The sequence below is a fragment of the Condylura cristata genome, unplaced genomic scaffold (genome assembly GCF_000260355.1).
Source record: "Condylura cristata isolate star-nosed mole 26May11 unplaced genomic scaffold, ConCri1.0 scaffold00002, whole genome shotgun sequence".
Taxonomy (NCBI): domain Eukaryota; kingdom Metazoa; phylum Chordata; class Mammalia; order Eulipotyphla; family Talpidae; genus Condylura; species Condylura cristata.
In genome coordinates, this window is record NW_004567103.1 from 73602693 (window position 1) to 73625220 (window position 22528).

The 22528-nt window shown below is 33.6% G+C and overlaps 1 protein-coding gene across 2 annotated transcripts in view; it reads right to left on the reverse strand.

Moving 5' to 3' along the window:
• Positions 1 to 22528, reverse strand: part of RAB3GAP1 (RAB3 GTPase activating protein subunit 1 (catalytic)) — an 84753-nt gene that overhangs the window by 24464 nt on the left and 37761 nt on the right. For both annotated transcript variants that reach the window (XM_004674695.2, XM_004674694.2), the window contains exons 6-15: positions 22015 to 22134; positions 20972 to 21137; positions 16196 to 16295; positions 13565 to 13646; positions 9816 to 9884; positions 8944 to 9017; positions 5064 to 5156; positions 4451 to 4620; positions 2462 to 2548; positions 319 to 491 (exon numbers count right to left, since the gene is read on the reverse strand). In XM_004674695.2, coding sequence (XP_004674752.1) covers positions 319 to 491; positions 2462 to 2548; positions 4451 to 4620; positions 5064 to 5156; positions 8944 to 9017; positions 9816 to 9884; positions 13565 to 13646; positions 16196 to 16295; positions 20972 to 21137; positions 22015 to 22134 — 1134 coding nt within the window. The remainder of the gene's footprint in view (positions 1 to 318; positions 492 to 2461; positions 2549 to 4450; positions 4621 to 5063; positions 5157 to 8943; positions 9018 to 9815; positions 9885 to 13564; positions 13647 to 16195; positions 16296 to 20971; positions 21138 to 22014; positions 22135 to 22528) is intronic.

Here is a 22528-nt window from a genome sequence, read left to right on the forward strand (position 1 = left end):
GCAGAACTATATCCTACTTTACTACAAATACTAAAGTCAATTTTTATATAATTAGATTCTTTAGGGAAAAAAAACCTAAGAGACCTATAACTCTCCATTATAGATATGTCCTTTGCCCATTCTTTTACATTGATACTTAGGTTATATCACCTCTTCTTTTTCTAGTAGAAATTTACTGCAGTGAAACTATCTCTAAACATAAATGATATCTAAACTCTCTTACCACTTTCTTAAGGCAGATTTCCTAGGAGAGGATAAAAGTCAGATTCTCAAGCAAACAAACAAACAAATTCTAATACAAGAAGAAACTGAAATTACCCTGGAATCAGAAAGTTGTTTTCCCATCGGAAACGCATTTCAAGAACAAATTCCTGCCAGAGGTGTGCCACTCCTTTCAATCCCCCATGGTAGAAATTGATCATACAGAGACACAAAGCCAATTTATATGTTAAACTGTCAGAAGGTGCAGATTTGAACTGATTGTAGAGACCCTAAATTTAGCAAAACAGAAACAGAGCAAAACTGGTTAACAACATAGTTAAAAATGTGTGAGAAAAGATTTTAATACTAAAATCTATCTTACTAAAACTAGCTTTTAACAAATGTCTGAGAACACATGTCTAAATTGTTCTTTAAAAGTTTCATGTCTGAAGTAAACTAATTATATTATTTTAAAAAGTTTCATGTCTTCTGCACCCCTGTTTATCGCAACACTACTTAACAGTAAGTACATCCTGGAAACAACCCCAATGCCCAAAACTAAATGATTGGATCAAGAAGAAAACACACACACACAAACACACACACACAGAGTGGAATATTATTCAGCAATCAAAAGAGATAAACTCATGACATTGGTAGCAACATGGATGGAGCTGGAAGGGATTATGCTCAATGAAATAACTCACAAGGAAAAAGAAAAATATCAAATGGTTTTACTTATAGGAGGAATTTAAGAGAACTAAACAAGACGGGGGGGAAGTATATTGTTATTACAGTAGAAAACAATACAAAAACAGATAATTATAAACCAGAGAGATCCTACAGGGGAAAGGAGAGAAAGGGATCAGAAGGAGGAAGGAAAGTGGGGAGCTATGGTGATGACAAATGGTGGAAGAAAACATGGTTATAAAATGAACAATAACGTAAATAGATATATAAAAAATAAATTTAAGGGGCCCTCCCTGGTGGCACAGCGGATTAAAAGCACAGCACTGAGAATCTGAGGCCACTTCCGCATGAGTTCGATTCCCGCCTGCCGCCTGCCCCGGAGGAGACCACATGGTGAGCCAGACCTCTCCTGACCCGCCCGCTGCTTCCCTCAGCAGTGTACTTCGTCGATCTGCCTGTTCTGCTCCCCACTCTGTCTCTGGTGAAGCCTCTCACCACCCCTGAGCCTCTTGCCTGTACCCCAGTTCTGTATGCACAAATAAATAAAAAAATAAATAAATAAAAATAAGTAAATTTAAAAAATTTCATTTCTTCAAGATTTCTACAAGGATAAAAAGTAAGGCTCAAGTTACAGCTTTCACAATATTCTATAGATTCTTTAAGAGGTAATCCAAACTTTATAAGCTGTTTTAAAAAGTCTTTTTCCCCCCCAAAGATTTATTTATTTATGTATACAAGAACTGGGGTACAGGCCAGAGGTGGGGGAGGGGAATGAAAGGGGTGAAAACGATTCACCAAAGACAGAGTGGGGAGCAGAACCAGCAGACTGACTAAAAATATACTGCTGAGGGAAGAAGTGGGAGGAGTCAGGAGAGGTCTGCAGTGCCATGTGGGTCACCGCCCTGACCATAATCTCCACTCAAGCTTTTGTATACTCATGATGCAGTGACTGCAGATCGCTTTCACAGTGCTGCACTTTAACCTGCTGCACCACCAGGGAAGGTCCTGTTTTTAAAGCCTTTTAATTATAAATGAATACACATTTTATGAAAACCAAAGCATAAAACCAGAACTATAAACTGAATGAAGTCTATTTCCCAACAATTATGATAAACAATAACTATATTATTTAAATTGTCATTTCTCAATTTATCAAATGTTTATTTGGAGAACAAAAAGGCTGAGATAAGGATGAAATTTTTATATATCTTATTTCATAAAGGATTTTTCCATTCACTGTTTAGTTCTGAAATACAGAGAATAATTTGTAGCAAAACATAAATTTGGTGATTTTATAAAAAGTCTACAGTGAGAGAAATCCTATAACCAAAAACAGTGTATTTCTGCAATTTATTCATTATTTCAGAAAAGTTCTTGCTACCTAAGATATTATAAGCCTATGTTCATTTTCTGAGGTCATTTTCTGAGTGGTGACCATAATGTCCACTCAAGCTTCCGTACAGCAATTTTTAAAATAATAAATCTTTGCCACTTAAATAGAAATATATCAAACCCAAGAAATTCAGTGTATTTTAAACATTTTGATATTGAATAAATCAAATAAACTTACATAGTCTTCACTGTCTGATGGAGGATTGTTGTTTGTTACAGACGTTCCATCTAAAGGTTTTTCAGACGCAGCATCAGGGAATAAGAACTTAGGAGAAAGGAAACAATCTATTTTAGATCAAACTTCCCATTTTGTTCATTTTTATAAATCATATATTAGACTTTTTAATGCTTTTCTTGTCAAATAGCAGTAATACTCATCCCATTAGACAGTTCTGTACTATATTCAAATACTTTCTAATTTTCTCTGGAGAAATAAAACACAGATTCACCACATAGCGAAGTTTAAATATCAGAGATTTTTCTTAAATGTAATCATGTGGTTCTGTGAGCTAAACAGAGCTGAACACTATTCATTCTGATCTCAGATTCATCCATCATCATGAACTTGTAAAAAAAAAAGTGTATTATTAAAAAGATAAAACCACACACAAAAATTTAAAATATATTTGAGGCTCTGAGAGTTCTTACTGTTCACAGACTTTCATATATAAAAATGCTAAAAATATGGCACTTTGGGTCATAGCTTTATTTTGCGAGATAACGAAAGTGGAAAATAGTCCACTGCATTCCAGGGGCGGGATGAACACATTCCATAAAAACTTAAATTTAAAAAAAAAAAAAAAAAAAACAAGAAAAGGAGAAAACAATTTTTTTTCAGGCTTTTTATCACTGTTAACCCACAAATGTCTTATGTTACTGCTGAACTGTAACTCATTTTACTAGGTACAATTTGTCACAAGGAAACAAGGAACTACTATGTGCCAACCCCCACTGCTCACACATTTACAAACATTATTCTAATCCTACACACTGTGTGTTTAAATATTACCACTCACATCTTATAAGCATACAAGACAAAAATCTTGTTAAGAGTCTTGTTCAGATGAGTGGCAGGGACAAGTTTAACACAAAGTTCCAGGTCTGGTATTCTTTTCACTGCACAACTCTTGAAGGTTTCCAAGATTGTCTTAATGCAGTGATAAGTACAATTATCATTACAATTATGATAAAGTAAGAATAATTATCATTTATCAAAGTCCTAGTATATGCATGGAGTGTAATAGAAGGCCCTTACAATAATCTCACAAGGTTTAATTAGCCTCATCTGTAGATGAGGAAAGTTAAATTGTTTATTCAAAGTCATACATTTAGAAAGAAAATAGTATCAGATGATGTATTATATGTCTTATATGTAGAATTTAGAAGATGATGTCTTATATGTAGAATATAGAGAAACCAAACAAAAGATCAAGAAGAAAAAGGCAAAACTAGCAAGCTGACCAAAGAACTGAAGCAAAGGCGAGGGTGCGTGTAGGGAGATCGAAAGGGGTACAAAACAGGGTAGAGATGAATACAAGGGATTAAGGTCACGGCAGGAGAACTATGGGGGCTACAACATAAGAAAAATGAAATAAAGAGCAAAGAAAAAGCAAAGTCATACAGTAAATTAAAATTAAATCCTGGCCCCTTGGCTTGGCCTGTTGTACCACTGTAAACCTAGGAGTCACTCTACTCCCAACCTAGTACTCACTATACAGCTAACTTTCTCTGGACTGTAATGAAACTAAGTTTTCAAATACAAATCTTTAACTTAAAATGATATTAAAGTGAAAATCAAATGACAAGGTTAACAGCCTTTTCTATGATCACTCAGTAGGAAAGCAATCTACACTGTATCAAACTGTTCAACATGCTCTCTTAAGCACCTGGATTTCTCTGCTTCTGAAACTCTTAAGATGCAACTCAGGCACCCCTCTTTATGAGGTCTTTAGTGATTCTCACTGCTCAAAAAGTTAAGAGGCATCCTCTGTTGTGGTCTCACATACAACACGCTACTGTAACTACTGTTTACTTTCCTTTCTCATATTGCACTAATTGGAAATTTCTGAATGGTGAAGCATACTCATTTTATATACCTAGTAGTGTGTGCCTCACAAAAGGAGTACCTAATGAAGAAATGAGTATATAGAGACATATATTTAGTTACCAAGAGAATTGTATTGAGGACATCATTATTCAACGGTGACTCTTCTACACCTCTGTGTTTACGTATTTTTTTCTTTGCAGTGTGTACCATATTTGAAACTGATAATTTATGAATTGGAACTGATGCTGGTTCTGTCAATTTTGACAAAGCATGAGTTATATCAGCAGTTTCTATAAAAAGAGAAGAAATACAAATTGAATTAATAACTTTAACAGGCTAGAATGATGAACAAAATGATAATTATAAAGAATATTTTAATCAATCTTTTCACTTGTATTAAATAATCCCAGAATCATAAAAATTTAAATTAAAAAAAATTTTTTGTTTTTTACACATTCTTGACTGACAAAGGTGTTACAAATTATTTCTCCCCAGGGAACTTAAAAGAAATAAAACTCAAAGTCCCTGCTTTTCAAAATATATTACATTTTCGGTGGAAAATACTTAATAAATTCACCTAATGTATTAAGCTCAGAAGATAGCCTGGAGAGAAATGGTAACTAGCTATTCATCAAAACTTGCTTCTCTAAATTCAAATGAGAAAATTGAAATTACTGGAAAATGTGCCAAAGACAAAAGATAAGACATTTTGTAACAACCAAAAACAAGTTACCTTTTCCCTCTTCTTCAAAAGTGGATCGTCCAAGAATCTCATCAGTTGATTCCTTTCGACGGCAAATTTTAAAAAATTCAGTGACAAAATCACCTATGTAGAAGAAATGTTACTCTTTTTGACATATACCTATATGAAGTCAATCCTGTAAAGAACGTATCTTTTTCACAAACCCATTCAGTTTTTCTAACGAAGACCAAAATTAATCCTATTTCAAAAGTATACTTGCTCTTTCTTTATCTCTAGGTTCCAGAATTTTAAAAAGGTTTTTCCTTAAACTTCCCTATAGAAGGAAAGGGAAAATAAATACTATTAAGCACTACTACATGCCCGAATAAGACAAACAGTATCTTTTATTAAATTTTATTTATTTTTGCATAGAAGAACTGGGGTGTAATCAGAGGTTCAGGGGATGAAAGAACTCACAACAGACTGGGGAACAGAACAGGTGAGTTTACTGAAATACACTGCTGAGCAGTGGGCAATATGGAAGTGGTTTGCAACAACATCTGGTTAGCTCCCTTGCCAGGGATTGAACTTAGGCTATAGTGGTGATACTGCTGAGACTTAACCCCTAGGCCACCAGGCAGGCCCCACATAGTATCTTTTTGAGTTAATAAAGTTATATAATAAGAACATTACTATATGTATATAGTGGTCTTTTCTCCCTAACTGCCATACCATATTAGAATTCTGCATCAATTAAAAAATTAAGAATAAAAAGATAGTCATTTAAGCTCCAGCTGATATTAATAGTGTATATTGTACCATTATAGAGGAAAAGAGGTTTAGTATCTTCTAAAAAGTGGTAATGAGATATGTTTACACAAGTTAAAGCTTAACAAGAGCCATCAGCAGTAAAAACTATTAGACAAGATAGTATACTTAGTACTTCTAAGCTTCAGAAATCATTTAGTTTGGAATAAATCTAGAATATTTGCTGGGCTTCTTAACAAAGCAGGAGAATTTAACTAGTCATATAACTTATGTGACTAGTTATATAATGACCATACTTGATGATTATAAGCCCTATAATCCATCATAACAAGTCAGGTTGAGTGAGATTATTGTATAGTAACTTAAAATTACTTTTAATTTTAATGTACTCTGCAATTACAGAAATCAGAATGAGGAAAAATAAGGAACTGGAGAGGAATGGTTAAACAACAGAAACTATTAAATATCTGCTAAAAGAGACAGTGTTAAATGTAACACACATACATATAATCTTTACTTGATCCTCTGAATAACCCTATAAAGTGTGGTATTACTGTTACCTCTGTTTCAGTGAGACTTACTCAAACCTGTGACCAAGAGTCTGAAACAAGTTTTGCCCATCTCTAGCACCCCTAATATTAACCCACTCTCCCCAACACCACAGAAAAATATACCAATAGCAGGTTTTTACTGTATTTGTGTCTTTGTGTTCACTGCTATATATTCATCACAAATACTAAGTAGTGATTTAATGAATAGTATATTATGAATGAAAAGAGCCCAAGAAAATAACACTGTAAAAAAATGCATTAATGGGTTCTCCCTGGTGACACAACAGTTTGAAGCACAGCACTAAAAAGCTATCACAGCCACTGCAAAATGAATTAAATCCCCAGCCACGGAGGTGACCCACACATGGTGTGGAAGACTTCTCCAGACCTGTCAGCTGCTCCAGTCAGCAGTGTATTTCAGTACATGTTGCCTGTCCTGCTCCCTACTCTCTTTCTGGTGAATCCTCTCATTCCCCATGTTTCTGTCCTATACCCCAGTTCTGTATACATAAATAAACAAAAAAATGCATTACTATCATCAAAAAGTATTTAGTGACTTCATCAGCTGAAAGTTAGTAAGTCAAGTAATATGGAGCTATGGTGGCATGGATAAGCACAGAAACAGGAAATTTTTCATATGTACTAAATATAAAAGTGCAAAAACACACAAAGGAGATGAGATGGGTAAAAAAGACTTCATAAAAGTTATGTATAAAAATGGAAAGGAAAAGTTAAAGAGCTTCTGTACAGCAAAAGAGACATTACAAAAAACAGACATCCCACAATAGGGAAAAAATTTTCTCACACAAACTAATGATAAAGGATTAACCATAAAGATATAAAAGAACTGATGAAACTCAATAAAAATAACGTAAACAACCCCATCAAAATATGGGCAGAAGACCTAAAAAGACACTTCTCCAAAGAAGAAATGCAGATGGCCAACAAGCATATGAAAAAATGTAATAAGGGAGATACAAATTAAAACCAAAACACCAGTGAGAATGGCACATCTTCAAACAACTAGCAACAAACGTTGGTGAAGATGTGGAGAAAAAGGAACTCAAACAAGTACAACCACTATGGAATACTGTTTGGAGGTTTCTCAAACTGCTAAATATGGAGCTTCTATATAATCCAGCAATCCCACTCCTAGGTATCTACCCAAAAGACACAAAAACACTGATTCAAAAAGACACCTGCACCCCCATGTTTATTGCTACTTTATTTACAATAGGAAAGACATGGAAGCAGCCCAAATGCCCAAAAGTAGATGACTGGATTAAAAAGATGTAGTACACATACACAGTAGAATACTACTCAGCAATCAAAAAAGGTAAACACATGCCATTTGCAGCAACATGGATGGAACTGGAAGGAATCATATTTAGTGAAATAAACCAGAAAGAAAAGGAAAAATATGGGATGGTTTCACTCATACCAGGAATATAAAGGATCAGGGAGGAAAATAATAATAATAATAATGAACAATTATATATCGGAGACATTTTATTTGGGGAGGTGGAGGGGTGCAGTGGGGAATGGGATCAAAAATGGGGGTGAGGGGAAGTACACTGGACTACGGTGATGGTACATGGGTGAACTGGTGGTGGGAAGCCCACAGGGATTACAACTGAGATGGAAAAGTGCACAAAATGATGTAAAAATAAGCTATTATTTTTTTTAAACTATAAAAAAAATGGGAAGGAAAAGATAACTTCAGACATGAGATACAATAACTATCTGAACAGAAATTGGTATTTTTTTAAAGTATTCCAATTTATGCAATTTCACTTGATTTTTCAAATAACTCAGAGGCATAAAAGATTATTTACACCTTTCTTTCCCTATCAGAAAATAGGTTTGCAATGTCAAACCATTCTACAAAACGGTGCTAATACAGATTGTTCAAAATCAGTGTTCTTCCCATCATGTACCACAGTTCTGAGGGAAGGTAAAAGTCAAAAATTTCTCCACTAACTAGAATATACAGCCTATGCCATGGTGCTGGATTGTGGAGGAGTTAAGAAGAGAAGTGGCATAAAAGCATTAGACTAAAACTCAGATCCTGGGGATCTTGATATGGAGACTGGTTAAAAGTAAAAGAGGCCCTCCCTTGTAGCACAGCCGGTTAAAGCACAGCACTAAGAAGCTAAAGCCACTTCAGCATGAGTTTGATCCCCAGCCCCAGAGGTGATCCATATGGTGCGGCAGACCTCTCCTGATCCGCCCACTGCTCCTCTCAGCAGTGTACTTCATCAGTCAGCCTGTTCTGCTCTCTACTCTGTCTTTGGTGAATTCTCTCACCACCCCTACACCTCTGGCTTATACCCCAGTTCTGTATGCATAAATAAATAAATCTTTAAAAAAAATTAATATAAGAAGAAAAATACAGCTACTGCTGTTCAAGAATAACTAGAAGGAATTGCTGCTGCTGGTAAAAATTTTGTTTTTAAATACTGTTAACCAAAGGGGTCACATAAAATAAATAAAATAAAATAAAACTAAAAATTACTCTTTTTTGGTAAATAAAGTATGGAGAATGCATTCAGTGTTCTGATTTGGAAGCTAGACAGATTGGTGGTATTTCAAGAAAGGAACAAATATCTTACCGAGCAAGCACTGAGGATTATCAGCTTTTCGAACTCTAACAGACCAGTGAGGAGCCTGAATGGGATCCAAATCACTAAAATGCAAAAATAATAAACATGAGATCCTAGTTATGACAAACTACACAACTCACATATTTATCAAAGTGCATCATAATCAAAACATTACATATAGAAGAAGCAATCTACTTTGCCTCCCTTAAACTGTTATTCTGGTACATCAAAGCTTTTGGCTAAGTTAAGAAAATAAAATCAAAGTTCTCAGACCAATGCACAACAGGAAAAACCAAAATCAACAAAATTAAAATGAAAATAACATATTTAAAAAGTGACTCTGACAACTGAGGTGGAAAAATGCACAAATGATGTAAAAGAGAAGTGTCCTGTTTCTCACTGTTATGCATAATGCATAAAATATACTAAAATTACATTCCTTTTTCTCCACATTCTTTCTAAAGCTTATTGTAATATTTTAAGTTATTTCCACTGCATACAAGTTATGATATGGATGTTCTGTTATTTATTACATTTATCATCAAATATTCACATTCTGATGACCATATTTCTTCAAAGCATTTCACGAAATGCTTCTTACCAATTTAGAAAAGTTCAAGAGAATTATGTACTGAATCCCAACTGCTTACGTAAAACCAAAGATTCATTCAGACTGCGCATTATCTTTGTACTAAGAATCATATCACCAAAGTTAAAAGACATCTCTCCTACATATTAAAGTCTAAAAAGTGATTTTTAACAGTAAAAAAAAAAAAAAATCAACCAACCTATCAAAAACTGAGAAAGAAAAATTGCTAACAACTTGACAGTTAATTTTTCCTACTGATTTTTTAAATTTCAATTACTCTTAACATACTTACGAATAAACATCATTATCCACAATGATACCTTCAGTGAGGTGAGGCCATGTAGTAGCTAAATGGAGTTCACTAAAATAAAACATAAAATACATCCCCAAACTTTAATACTGGGTATAGATCCTCTAATTCAGCAATTCCACTTCTAAAAATAAAATGTAAGCAAATAACATAAATATGTTAAAAATATTATTTATAAATAATAAATATTTATAAATAAAACTAAAGACAGCTGATAAAGAATAGCATATACATATGCAATTAATGTCTAGCAGATATTAAAAAATCATGCTACATATAATAGCCACGCAGTATAAATAACCCAAATGTTTGTAAGCTGAAAAATGGATAAACTGTGGTACTATCTATACAATTATACAGCCATAAAAAGCAGTAAAAGTGATTCATGCTACAATGTGGTTGAACCTCAAACTATTCTGGTTAAGTGTGAGAAGTCAGATACAAAAGGCAACTGTACTGTATGACATTTGAGAACATTGTTTTGGCATTTGAGAATGTTGATTTCAGGAGGGTTGCCACTATTCCTTTTTAAGAATAGCTCACTGTGCCTAAACTATTTATGTAAATAATATAATTTACTCTGAACACCTGCTTTCATTCTAGCATTCTGGTACATCTTAGGCAAAGGGTGCTTATATGACCAGCCTCTGATAAAAATGCCAAGTGCTGAAGCTCTAATGCAATTCTCCAGAAGGTAACCTTTCATTCCTGTTGTCACACTCTTGGCTAGAACAACAAGCATATCCTGTGTGACAACAATTAATAGGAAGCATGTATCTGGCTTGCTCAGGACCCCACTCCATGTACCCTTCCCCTTTGTTAATTTGCATTACATCCTTTCACTGTAATTGCCATGAGAACAACTATATGCTAAGTTTTAAGAACCAGAAGGCAGACTTAGAGACCACTGCTGAAAATAAATACACACCAAATTCATGTACAGGAAAAATGGTGAAAGAATACATACCAAGCTGTCATTAGTGGTCACTTATGAGTAGTGAGTTTTGAATTTAATTTTTTTTTCTATCTAGATTTTGACTTATTTCTTCTGTTTGAAGAATACAGAACAAACCAGCCAATTACTTAACTTCTCTCATCTTTGGTGGTGTTCGACTAACTGACAACTTCAATCTGAGACTCTAAGTCTAAAAGTACAGTAATTCACTGCAGTAACAGAATTCACTGTGACAGCAAGGCTAGCACTCCATAACAATGCAGTGTAACCTGGATTATAACTGGACAATTAACTACCATTAGTGGAAGTCTATTTCTGGAACCAAGACTACAATGGACCCAACTAAAGTTTTGAGTCACCAATAAACTTCCAATAAATCAAATTTTTTGGTTGCTTGAATTCATCAGTTAATTACTACAGTAATACATCTAAAAAACATTATCTTTGTCTCCATTAATGTTTTCCAAATTTTCTTTGCTGAACATGAATTAATTTTCATAATAAAACCGTGGTAAATCTCATAAAGTTAAAAATATGTGGCCATAACCGATATGTGACATTAGAAGATATAGATGATAAGAGGCTTAAAATTGTAATCTCCTTAATAATTTTAGGTATTAACCTTGGATGCCACTCTTAAACTTTTTTAACTATGCTCTTTTTCTCATTATAGAACAACTTATTTGACAAAGAGGGTATTTTCAAAAACATGTTTCCTCTTCTACTACCAAAAATCCTTTTCAAAAGCATAGTGTTTACAACATTTGCAAATCATTTCATTTCAATGTACTACTATATATTCAATACCTCTAACTTATTTTTGCATTCCTCTTTAATAATTTGTTTCTCTGATGACTCCTCATAATAATTTTAAATTAGGGAAAAAAACTCAATAACCAATTACTTCAAATTTCTACAACCAAGTCAATATACTCTTCAACCAAAATTTTCTCTAAGCAAAATTTAAATGAATATGCCAGCGAAAGGCTCACAAGTATATCTTAAGTTATCTCACACCATTTCTCCCTGACAGCATGCTAGCCATGCTAGCCACTTTCTACTTTCTCCAGTAAACAAGGCAGGCTCTTCTCTCTGTCCTTTACAGAGGCTTTTCCTTCCACCTGGAAAGGATGTCTTGTTTGCCTAAGTCCTTACCTCATCAAGACTCACATTCACTATCACTTCCTTTAAGAACACGTTCTTGATGTTCTAAATCAGTTACATATGCTGTCATTATATCCTGTATTTTTCTTTCAAATTATTACACAGGCACCTCCTGGTGGTACGGTGGGTTAAAAGTGCAGCACTGTAAGCTAGCTGCAGCTGCTTCAGTGTGAGTTCGATTCCCAGCCTCGGAGGTGATCCACATGATGTGGCAGACCTCTCCTGGCCCACCCACTGCTCCCCTCAGCAGTGAACTTCATCAATCTGCCTCTTCTGCTCCCTACTCTGTCTCTGATGAAACCTCTCACCACCCCTGCACCTCTGGCCTGCACCCAAGTTCTGTATGCATAAATAAAACTTAAATTTAAAAAACCCTTTAAGAAAATTATTACACAATTTATAACTGTTTATTTATTTAGATGATCATTTTGTCTATTTCCTTAAACTAGACAATAAATGCCAAGAAGGGAATATTCTGTATCTTCCCCATTTGGCACAGAACCTACCACACATACAAAGAATATGCAACATTATCATCTCTTTTTAGTGATGGTAGATTAATAGTATTATTATTTCTACTTCTATGTAAAAGTGTGAAGAATGTATATATGGGGCCTTCCTGGTGGTCTAGTAGGTAAAGTCTCAGTGCTACCACCTTAATGACCAACGTTTGATCCCCAGCCAGGTAGCTGACCCAGATGGTGCAGCAAAACACTTCTGTCTAACCCGTTGCTCCCCTCAGCAATGTATTTCAGTAGATCTGCCTGTTTTGCCCACAACTCTATCTCTGGTGAATGCTCTCGTCCCTCTTACCTCTGGCCCGCTCGCCATTCTTCTACGTATAAATAAATAAAAATATTTTTAAAAGAACGTATATACACACATATGCATGTGTATAAATATACTTCAATTAACCAAATAGCTTATTTTAATAAACAACTGAAATAATTTCTAAATTGGCACTACTCATATTTTCCAAGTATTTTTCATCAGTGATTACATTTACAAGTTCTACATTTTCTTGTGAAACTGCTTTCCATTAAATTTCAGCAGTCTCCAAACACAACTGTGTAATCTAAGAGGTCACCATTGTGTCTGTCCTAATTTGCATATTTTGAAAAAGTGGTTAGATCTGGGGCCTAGGGCGGGAAAGGACCATGGTAATGGATCACATATACTAATATAGTGGGAGAACCTCAAGGACTATAGCTGAGGGGAGAAATCAAATACTGTACAAAAAATTAACAATGATGTAAGAAAATGAATTAAAAAATAAGAATGTGGAAAAATGAGAATAATTATTAATTTTGGGTGATAGATCCATGAAAGTTATATATAATTATTTTTTAGCTTTTTAGTATTTAAAATATTTCCCAAATCACCTCTATAAGGAATAACTAATAGAAGGTATTGTAGATGTTTTATGTCATATTTTTAAATTATTTTAAGTTATAGAGAAAAAATCAGATGGAAAGATTGTAAGGATGGTTGCTATTTTTGGCACTATATTAATTCAGCAGGATGCACTATTAAAAAGCAAGACAAAATTATTCTCAATGTAATTTAAAAAGTAAAGTCCCATAATCAAAATGATAAGTTTTAAAATTCTTACCTAATAGGATCTTCACAGGCACCAAATGGTAACTTGCCAAATTCTAAGCCTCCAACTTCTCCTCCAACAAGAGCATCTATATCTAAATAAAAGAAAAATTCTTCAGTTATTAAGCAAAAAAAAAATGGAGAAAAAAAATTTATCCTAGTAAGGTTATTCTATTGGAAGATAAGTTGAAAATTTCCTCAATTACTAGCCCATACAGGATGTTACAGACCAAGTAGTCTGGCATTAAAGACTTCTCCTAAGGACACTGGAGTAAAAGAACATGCTTAATTTCTAGTTACTCACTGGTTAATTTCAAGTCACACATTTTAATTTTACCGTTTTGAAATACTCCCTAAGTACTCTAAATATTGCTCAAAAGTTGTTATTCTTATGTATGTATTTGCATTTTCTAAGAATATGATTATATTATCATTTAAGAGGAAGATTACTTAAGTACTAAAAATTTAATCACAAATATATTTATCACTTTTGCTCTCAATAATTTCTGAGTAACATGAGTCATTATTAATAAAATTATGTTTCAGTTGATGGCACATGGAAATATTTGGAATTCAAGAAAGAATTCATTATGAATGGTATCTGACATTAAGAGGAAAATTTAGAAGGTCTATCCCACCCCTTTGAGGAAATAACAAACACTTATAAAAGACATCAAAAGGATGTATTTATCTTTCAAATAATAGAGAGTTGTTTTTAATTATCCACACTATGTACTGGAATTCCTAAAATTAAAGTCTATTGTTGAGTTATGAACATTCCCATTATTTGATAAAATCATATCTGAAAATTATTTATATACTAAATTATTAAATGACTTGTTAAATATGGCTCAATTACTTGACTCAGTAAATATTCTCAAGTCAATTCATTTCATTTTCCAACTAAAGAATGTTTACAAAATAAATATCAGAAAGGCAAGCTCAAAAATAAGATACGAATTGTTAAAAGCTTAAAAATTCGTTAAGGATACTTCATAAATTAGTTAACTTAAAAATAATTACTAGACTATAATCATATAATAGTTTTCACTGAATTTAAAGTTGAGAAACAACTATTAATATAAAATGAAAAGATGAAGGGATTTGGGGCTTCACCGGTATATTAACTTTAATATATAAACTTTAATATATAAACTGGTATATGAACTTTAAATGAACTTTATCATTTAATGACCATGTTAACTCTTGGTCAGTTACTTATAGTCTCTAAGATACTTACATTCTCTAGTAGATAACAAAACTGCCACTATATGAAGAACACATAGTTTTATACAGAAAATGCTAGATTCCACAAAAAAACTTAAAATCAACAAATTTAACATAGTGGCAAAATAGTCAATATACAAAAAAATCAGCTGCATTTTTATATATTGATAGTAATAAAGAATTAAGAAAAACAATCTCAAATATAATGGCATCAAATTTAATAAGTTTAAATTTAACTGAGGAGCTGGAAGACATAAACTGAATGCAGTAAGACACTGATGAAAGGAACTGAAGAAGACATAAATGAAATGGAAGCATATTCCATGTTCATGAATTATAGAAATTAATACTGTTAAAATGTTCATTCTACCCAAAACAGTCTAACATTCTTCACAGCAAGAATCCTAAAACTTATGTTAAAGTTTTAGGACACGCACACACACACACCTGCACACACACACAGAAAAAGATATTCAATCACAGAAAAAAAGAAGGAAACTTGCAAAAAACCTTAACCTTGAACCAAAACCTGACTTTTTGCCTAATTTACCACAACATGGATGGACCTTGAGGGCAATATGCTAAGTGAAATAAGTTAGAGAGAAATGAATACCATATTATCTCCCATATGTATATATGTATAATTAGTTATTATAGTTTATTACTAGTGACAAAATAAGTCATAGACATGTAATATAGGGCATAGTTACTATAATGAATCATACTATAGCACATATTTAAAAGTTGCTAAGAGAATCTGTCATAAAAGTTATCATCACAAGCAAAAATTATGTTACACATGATGTGGTTAATTAGACCAATTGTGATCATTTCACAAAATATAAAAATACCTAATCATTATATTGTACATCCAGTGTTTTTTATATTTAAGTCTAAATATAAAAAAAAATTGAAAACAGACCTTAAAAAATTACATGGTATTCAATTCACTGAGGAAGATGGTTAATTTCTTTTATTGTATTATTTTTATGATTAAGGTAACAATGGTTTACAACACCATGTGATTTAGGGTACAAATTCACGCCTCTCCTGATAGATGCCATGCATACCACCAAAGCACCTTCCCACCACCAAGTACGCTGTTCCCCTTCTTACTTTTCCTACCTATCCCGCAACCTCCTCTACTAATAGCCTCAATTCTGTAGATTCCTAGTTTGTTTTGATTTATATGTTCCTTTGTTTCCTTTCTTTATATTGTACCTGTGAATGAAATTATCTGGTGTCTGTCTTTCAGAAGGTTAATGTTTTGATTCCTACTTAAAAAAATTTAGCCACAGAATATTAACAAAGGTCTTATTGGTAAAAAGAATTAAAATACTAACATTCTGGCTCTTGAGCTTCTTAGATCAGCTAAGTTTCTATTCATTAAGCTAAATATTGTTCTGAATTATCTCACCTGGAGGTTGCTGAGGCCAAAAATACTGCTGCCAATCCTGAAGTACATAGGTAAATCGAATAGCAATACTAACTGGAGGCAATGGAGTTAAAGGACATCCCTAGGAAATAAATGCAAAATCAGTACCATGTAAATGCTAACACCCTTGTTCTATATAAATTCAATATCAAAATTTCAAACTATTAGAATGGAAACATTAGTACCTTTACGAACTAGGATTTTAAGATTACAGTGTTAGGGTATTAGTATGTATATTCCAGCCATTTAAAAGGAAACTAAGTCAATGAAGTTATTTGAGTCAAAAGTACAAATTATGGAAGTTATTTTCACAATCTAAAAGCTTGAGATGAATCAGGAAAGAAGATTCTATAAAAAGGAATAATATTGGCATGTCTAAAATCTAAAAAGGAATCAGGGTATTTGTGTGCACATTTGTATAAACAAAGAATTTCCATCCACAATTTTTGCAAACTGGTTTCACAAAAGTTTTCATTTTCTATGAATTGTGTACCTTTAAAAAAAATAATTTAAGGCCCTCCCTGGTGGCGCAGCGGGTTAAAGCACTGCACTGAGAAGCTAAAGCCACTTCCGCATGAGTTCGATTCCCGCCTGCCCCGGAGGTGACCACATGGCGTGGCAGACCTCTCCTGACCCGCCTGCTGCTCCCCTCAGCAGCGTACTTTGTCGATCTGCCTGTTCTGTTCCCCACTGTCTCTGCTGAAGCCTCTCACCGCCCCTGAGCCTCTGGCCTGTACCCCAGTTCTCTATGTACAAATAAATAAATCTTTAAAAAAAAAATTTAAAAAATGTCAGAGAGCAAATTACATTAAAATAAAGCTGTGTAAACCATACCTGGAAATGAGGTATTAAATTACAGTAAGCAAAATACTCTTTCAAAATACCATATGTGATTTTAATTACACAAATATATTTACTATTATATTCAGACACATTTAATATGAAAAAAATGTGATTCACTTTTTTAAAGTATGGTTACTGTTATAAAGGGTACAATTAGTTTTGGGGAGATGATTTTTTTTTCTTTAAAATGAAAAATAAAATTAATAAAAACCAGTTTCAATCATTTAGCCAGAATTTCAGACTGCTAAGCTCCAGGTGCAGAATAAAGAGGAAAGTAGTGACAGACTGAAGCAAATGGAACCAAAAGTACTCTGCTTAGAGCAGTCTGCAGTTCACAATGGGGCTGGACACTCCTACTGGTACAATGGTTTTGGTCAAAGCCATGGGGAAGGAGAGTTATTGTGTAAGGGGAATAAACACCACTTTCCTGACCTGAGTGTACAATACAATGAATCTAAGACTAGTTATGCAAATACTTCAATATCACCACTGAGCAAGAAACTCGAAAAGCCATTTTAAGAACTAGTCCTGAAATGTTCTGCAAGTAGGGAGGACCACAAAATAACAAATCATAGAAAAGAAGAAAATTGAAAAAGTTCAAGATAGTCCTCATTCAAAATAAAACTAAACAAACTTCCCCCAAACATGAAAAACTGCTGTTCTAAAAGATACAAGTACACAAACCAACAATCAGAATATAAAACCATGAATCACAAACTTGCTGAAAGAATGAAGAATATCTAATAGAAAATGAAAAAACTAGGTGTATGTTTTCAAATATTTAGAGAATTATAGACAAAGATTTAAAATCCATGCGACTCCAAAGGGTAAAAATGTGTCCCCTAAAAGGAAGTCTTTTTCTTTCTTTTCTTAAAATAATATAAGTTTATTTTTACATGATTTTGTTCATTTTTCCATCTCACTTGTAATCCCCGTAGGCTTCCCAAATCACGTGTGCCATCACCATAGTCCAGTGCATTTCCCTCCCCCCACTGTTTCTGATCCCATTCCCCACTCCATCCCCATAAAATGTCTCTGGTATATAGCTGTTCATTATTATTAGTTTCTTGCCTGGTTCTTTATACTTCTGGCTATGAGTGAAACTATCCACTATTTTTCCTTTTCTTTCTGGCTTATCTCACTAAGCATGGTGTTCTCCAGCTCCATCTATGTTGCTGCAAAAGACGTGCTTATTTTTTTTGGTTGCTGAGTAATATTCCACTGTGTATATGCACCACATCTTTTTGATCCAGTCATCCACTTTTGAGCATTTGTTTCCATGTTTTTCCAATTGTAAATAAAGCAGCAATAAACATGGGGGTGCAGGTATCTTTTTCAATCAGGGTTTTTGTGTCTTTTGGGTAGATACCTAGGAGTGGGATTGCTGGGTCATAGGGAACTCCATGTTTAGCAGTTTGAGGAACCTCCAAACAATCTTCCATAGTGGTTGTACTAGTTTGCATTCCCACCAGCAGTGCAGGAGAGTTCCTTTTTCTCCACATCCTCACCAACATTTGTTGTTGCTAGTTGTTTTAAGATGTGCCATTCTCACTGGGGTGAGGTGGTACCTCATTGTGGTTTTAATTTGCATCTCCTAAAAGGAAGTCTTTTCTAATAGAACTATGTAAAAATGAAATAAACTGCAAGTGAAGGTTAAGTGCCATACACATTTCTAGAAGATGTTAGAAAGCAAAGGAGAGTGACATATTGGATAGCTTTAGTGATAATAAAACCTCTAATGTACCCAAATCAGGTTTCAATTATTTTAAGTTCAACACAAAGTGAATTATGTAAAAGTTCTGACAGAAGATGTGATTAAGAAACACTTATTTTTAAGTACAAATAGCAAACATAAAATCTAGGTGGTCCCTAGAGAAGATAATGTAGATGGAAGAGTGACAAGAGATGATATGAAAGTTCCAAGAAAATAATACTCACAAATATTTTGAGAGAATTAAAGTATTAGTATTCATATCTGACCTGAAATTTGGCACAAAAATTTAAATATAATAGCTAAATAAAAATCTAATGAAAGGAAAAGAAAAAAATTAGTTTCTTTCAAAAACCTTTCAAAGCAGGACTTAAGGCATTTCAAAATCAAAAATTTTTTCAAAAAAAAAAAAACAAAACATGGAACTCTCTTGAAAATGTTTCTATGATTTTCTTTAATGGGATAATCACAAGAACTGCTAATAATGCTGATTTTGAGGAGGAGACTAGAAGTAAAACGAAGCTTTAACATTAATTTCTTAGCATGGTAAATGTATCATTTTTTAAAATGTAAAATAAAGGTAACTGTTTAGGGCCTCAACACAGAAAATACGTTTTTGTGAAAATAATTTCTAATCCCAAAGTAGTTTCTAAGAAATTTATTTAAAAAGATATCTCATCATTTTTTCCCTTTGTAAAATTTGCAAGCCTTCAGAAATAAAAAATTTATCAAGCTTACAAATTATTAATATTATGACACACACACGACTAAGTATACATACAACACATGCACAAAAACAATGCTTTGGTTGACTCTTCTGAAAGTAAGTCATAGGTATGGCAATAATTCTTAATCCTATGAACAAAGATATTATCCCATGTAATCATAATACAATCATACCACTGATATTATTTTAAAATATGTAATCCAAAGCCTAGTTGGTGGTGCAGGGGTTAAAATATCAGCATTATCAAGCTATTACCAGCCACTGTGGCATGAATTCAATCTCTGGCCAAGGAGCTAACCCACATAGCACAGCAGACTTTTCCTGTCTTGCTTCCTGCTCCTTCAGCAGTGTATTTCAATAAATCTATCCGTTCTGCTCTCCACTTTGTCTCTGGTGAATCCTCTCACCCTCCACATTTCTGGCCTACACCCCAGATCTTGTGTGCATAAAAAAAATAAAAGTATTTTTTTAAATAAACGTTCAATTTAAAAGCTATATATGTATATATAATCCAGATAAAATTATCCCAACAGTATCCTTTATGGTTATTAATAGTGTCCTTTAAGGACCATGCACCACATTGATCAGTTATGATGGCTCTTTAGTCTCTTTTAAACTAATCTTTATGTTGTCATACTGACATTTTTGAAGCGTCTAGAGCTTTTAATTTACATATTAAAAGTTATTCTGAAAATATGTGATTGTTTCCTCAGGTTTTGACTTATATTAAACAATTCTAGAAAATGATGATGTTTGAAATCTTACTAGGAGAAACCTGATAGCAGTTTGTATTTGGTCACTTCAGAGCGATAGGTGTCACCTTAAACACTTATGGGTAACACTTCCCTAAGTGGAGGATCTTTCAACCATTTGCTAATATGGCTTTTGCTTTCTTTTCTAGAGTTATTTCCAAATAGCTCCTCAACTTAAGACTCCATTCACTCTACCTCTTGAGTAACTTAGGCAAGTACTTCCTATCTCTGTGATAGTGTTTTCACAGTATACCAACAATATATCGAGTACATCTCACTCAACCTTGGTGCTGTCAGTCACAGAAAACATGAATGACTGATTAATCTTAAAAATCAAATCAAATGGATATTGGGAAGCAATGCAAACCACAAAAAACTTATACCAAAAGTTCTGACACTTATTATCTGAAATCTACTTGTAATCTAGAGAAGTCTGACAACATTGCTGTGACAGGAAAAGTAGAGAGAGGTAACAGTTGATAAATGATGACATACTTAGAACAAAACTCATTAGGTTTTTTTTTCTAGCATCAGTACACTAAAAGTCTAACTGGATATTTTATTTCTTTAAACATACGTAGTAATTTATTTAGTCAATTTTATCTTACTACTAAATATTTATTAGTATCATAGAAAAATATTTTAATGTGCTCAATAAAATTACCAAGTTGCTACTTTTTAATCTGAATCCTATATAAGACAGATGTATATCATTATCAACTCACAATCTTTGATTTGAAGATATCCAGAAGACCTGATAGATGAGTATATTGATTGGGCACTTTTCGAAGATGAACCATTTCGAAATCGGTTCGGACACCAGGACCTTGACATTCTCCCACATATGTTCTTCGCCATTTATGATGAATTTGCACAAACAGCGGCACCTGACTATGGGATATAATTAAGCAGGGACATACTATAAATTCATTAACCATTGCATATCCCCTACATGTAATGTTTCTCATGCTTCCAGTATTTTAATCTCAAGTACTTAAATCATTAAACAAGGAACACTCCACAAACTTGTAAAATTGCATATTAATCTTTCCAATGTCATAACCAAACTGGATTCATGGGTATTAAACTGCAAATTAGGCCACATTAGTGGTAAAATATATTTTATTTTTGGCCCTCCCTGGTGGCGCAGCGGGTTAAAGCACAGCATCGAGAATCTAGAGCTGCTTCCACATGAGTTCCATCCCCGCCTGCCCCGGAGGTGACCACATGGTGTGGCAGACCTCTCCTGACCCGCCCGCTGCTCCGCTCAGCAGTGTACTTCATTGATCTGCCTGTTCTGTTCCCCACGCTGTCTCTGGTGAGGCCTCTCACCACCCCTGAGCCTCTAGCCTATGCCCCAGTTCTATATGCACAAATAAATAAATCTTAAAAAATATATATATACATTTTATTTTTAACATTTGAACATGTAATTAATCCTCATTGTCCACTGATTTGTAGACATGTGCAGAACAGCAACAAACTTGACTCATCCTAGTTTTAAAGTTAGATTCTGTAACAAAATTTAAATAAACATTGGAAACAAAGCAAACAGTAACACATTCTATTCCTATGTTAAATACTCACTGTTTATTTCCCTAATACTACTCTAATGAGTATGTCCATTTATACCAAATTCCAATGTATTAATGTATATGTACTAGGTTCCTAAATTAAACTTTTAAAATGCTAACATTTACTAATAATTTTCATTCACAAATTATAATTAAAGTTTCATTTGACCCAATGTTACAAAATTTGTTCCTACCAGCCAGTATTTCCCAAAGCAATAGATACAGAACTCAGAAGTAGATTGCATTTAGATTCACTGAGAACAGCATCACTGTTTGCAGCAGGAGCAATCACCACAAATTCTCGTAGTCCGTACCTTTAAAAAAAAAAGTCATTAAACAGGAACACAATTGTATTTTAGAACACAAAAATCCATTATTTGAAAATTTTCCCTGAAGGAAATTTAACAAATTTAAATGTTTAACATTACAGAGACCCTCTTTCTTTTCTTTTTTTTAATGACAATTGAACCTACAACCTGAATTTTCTTCTAGTGGTAAAATACTTCTATCATTCACCTACTATTACCTCTATATTCTCTAAAAATTAGAAGCAATTTACTGAAAATAAATGAATGAGTATAAAGTAACAATTTTGCTTTAAAAATTAAGTTTCGGGGGCCCTCCCTGGTGGCGCAGCGGGTTAAAGCACAGCACTGAGAATCTAAAGCCGCTTCCGAATGAGTTCGATTCCCGCCTGCCCCGGAGGTG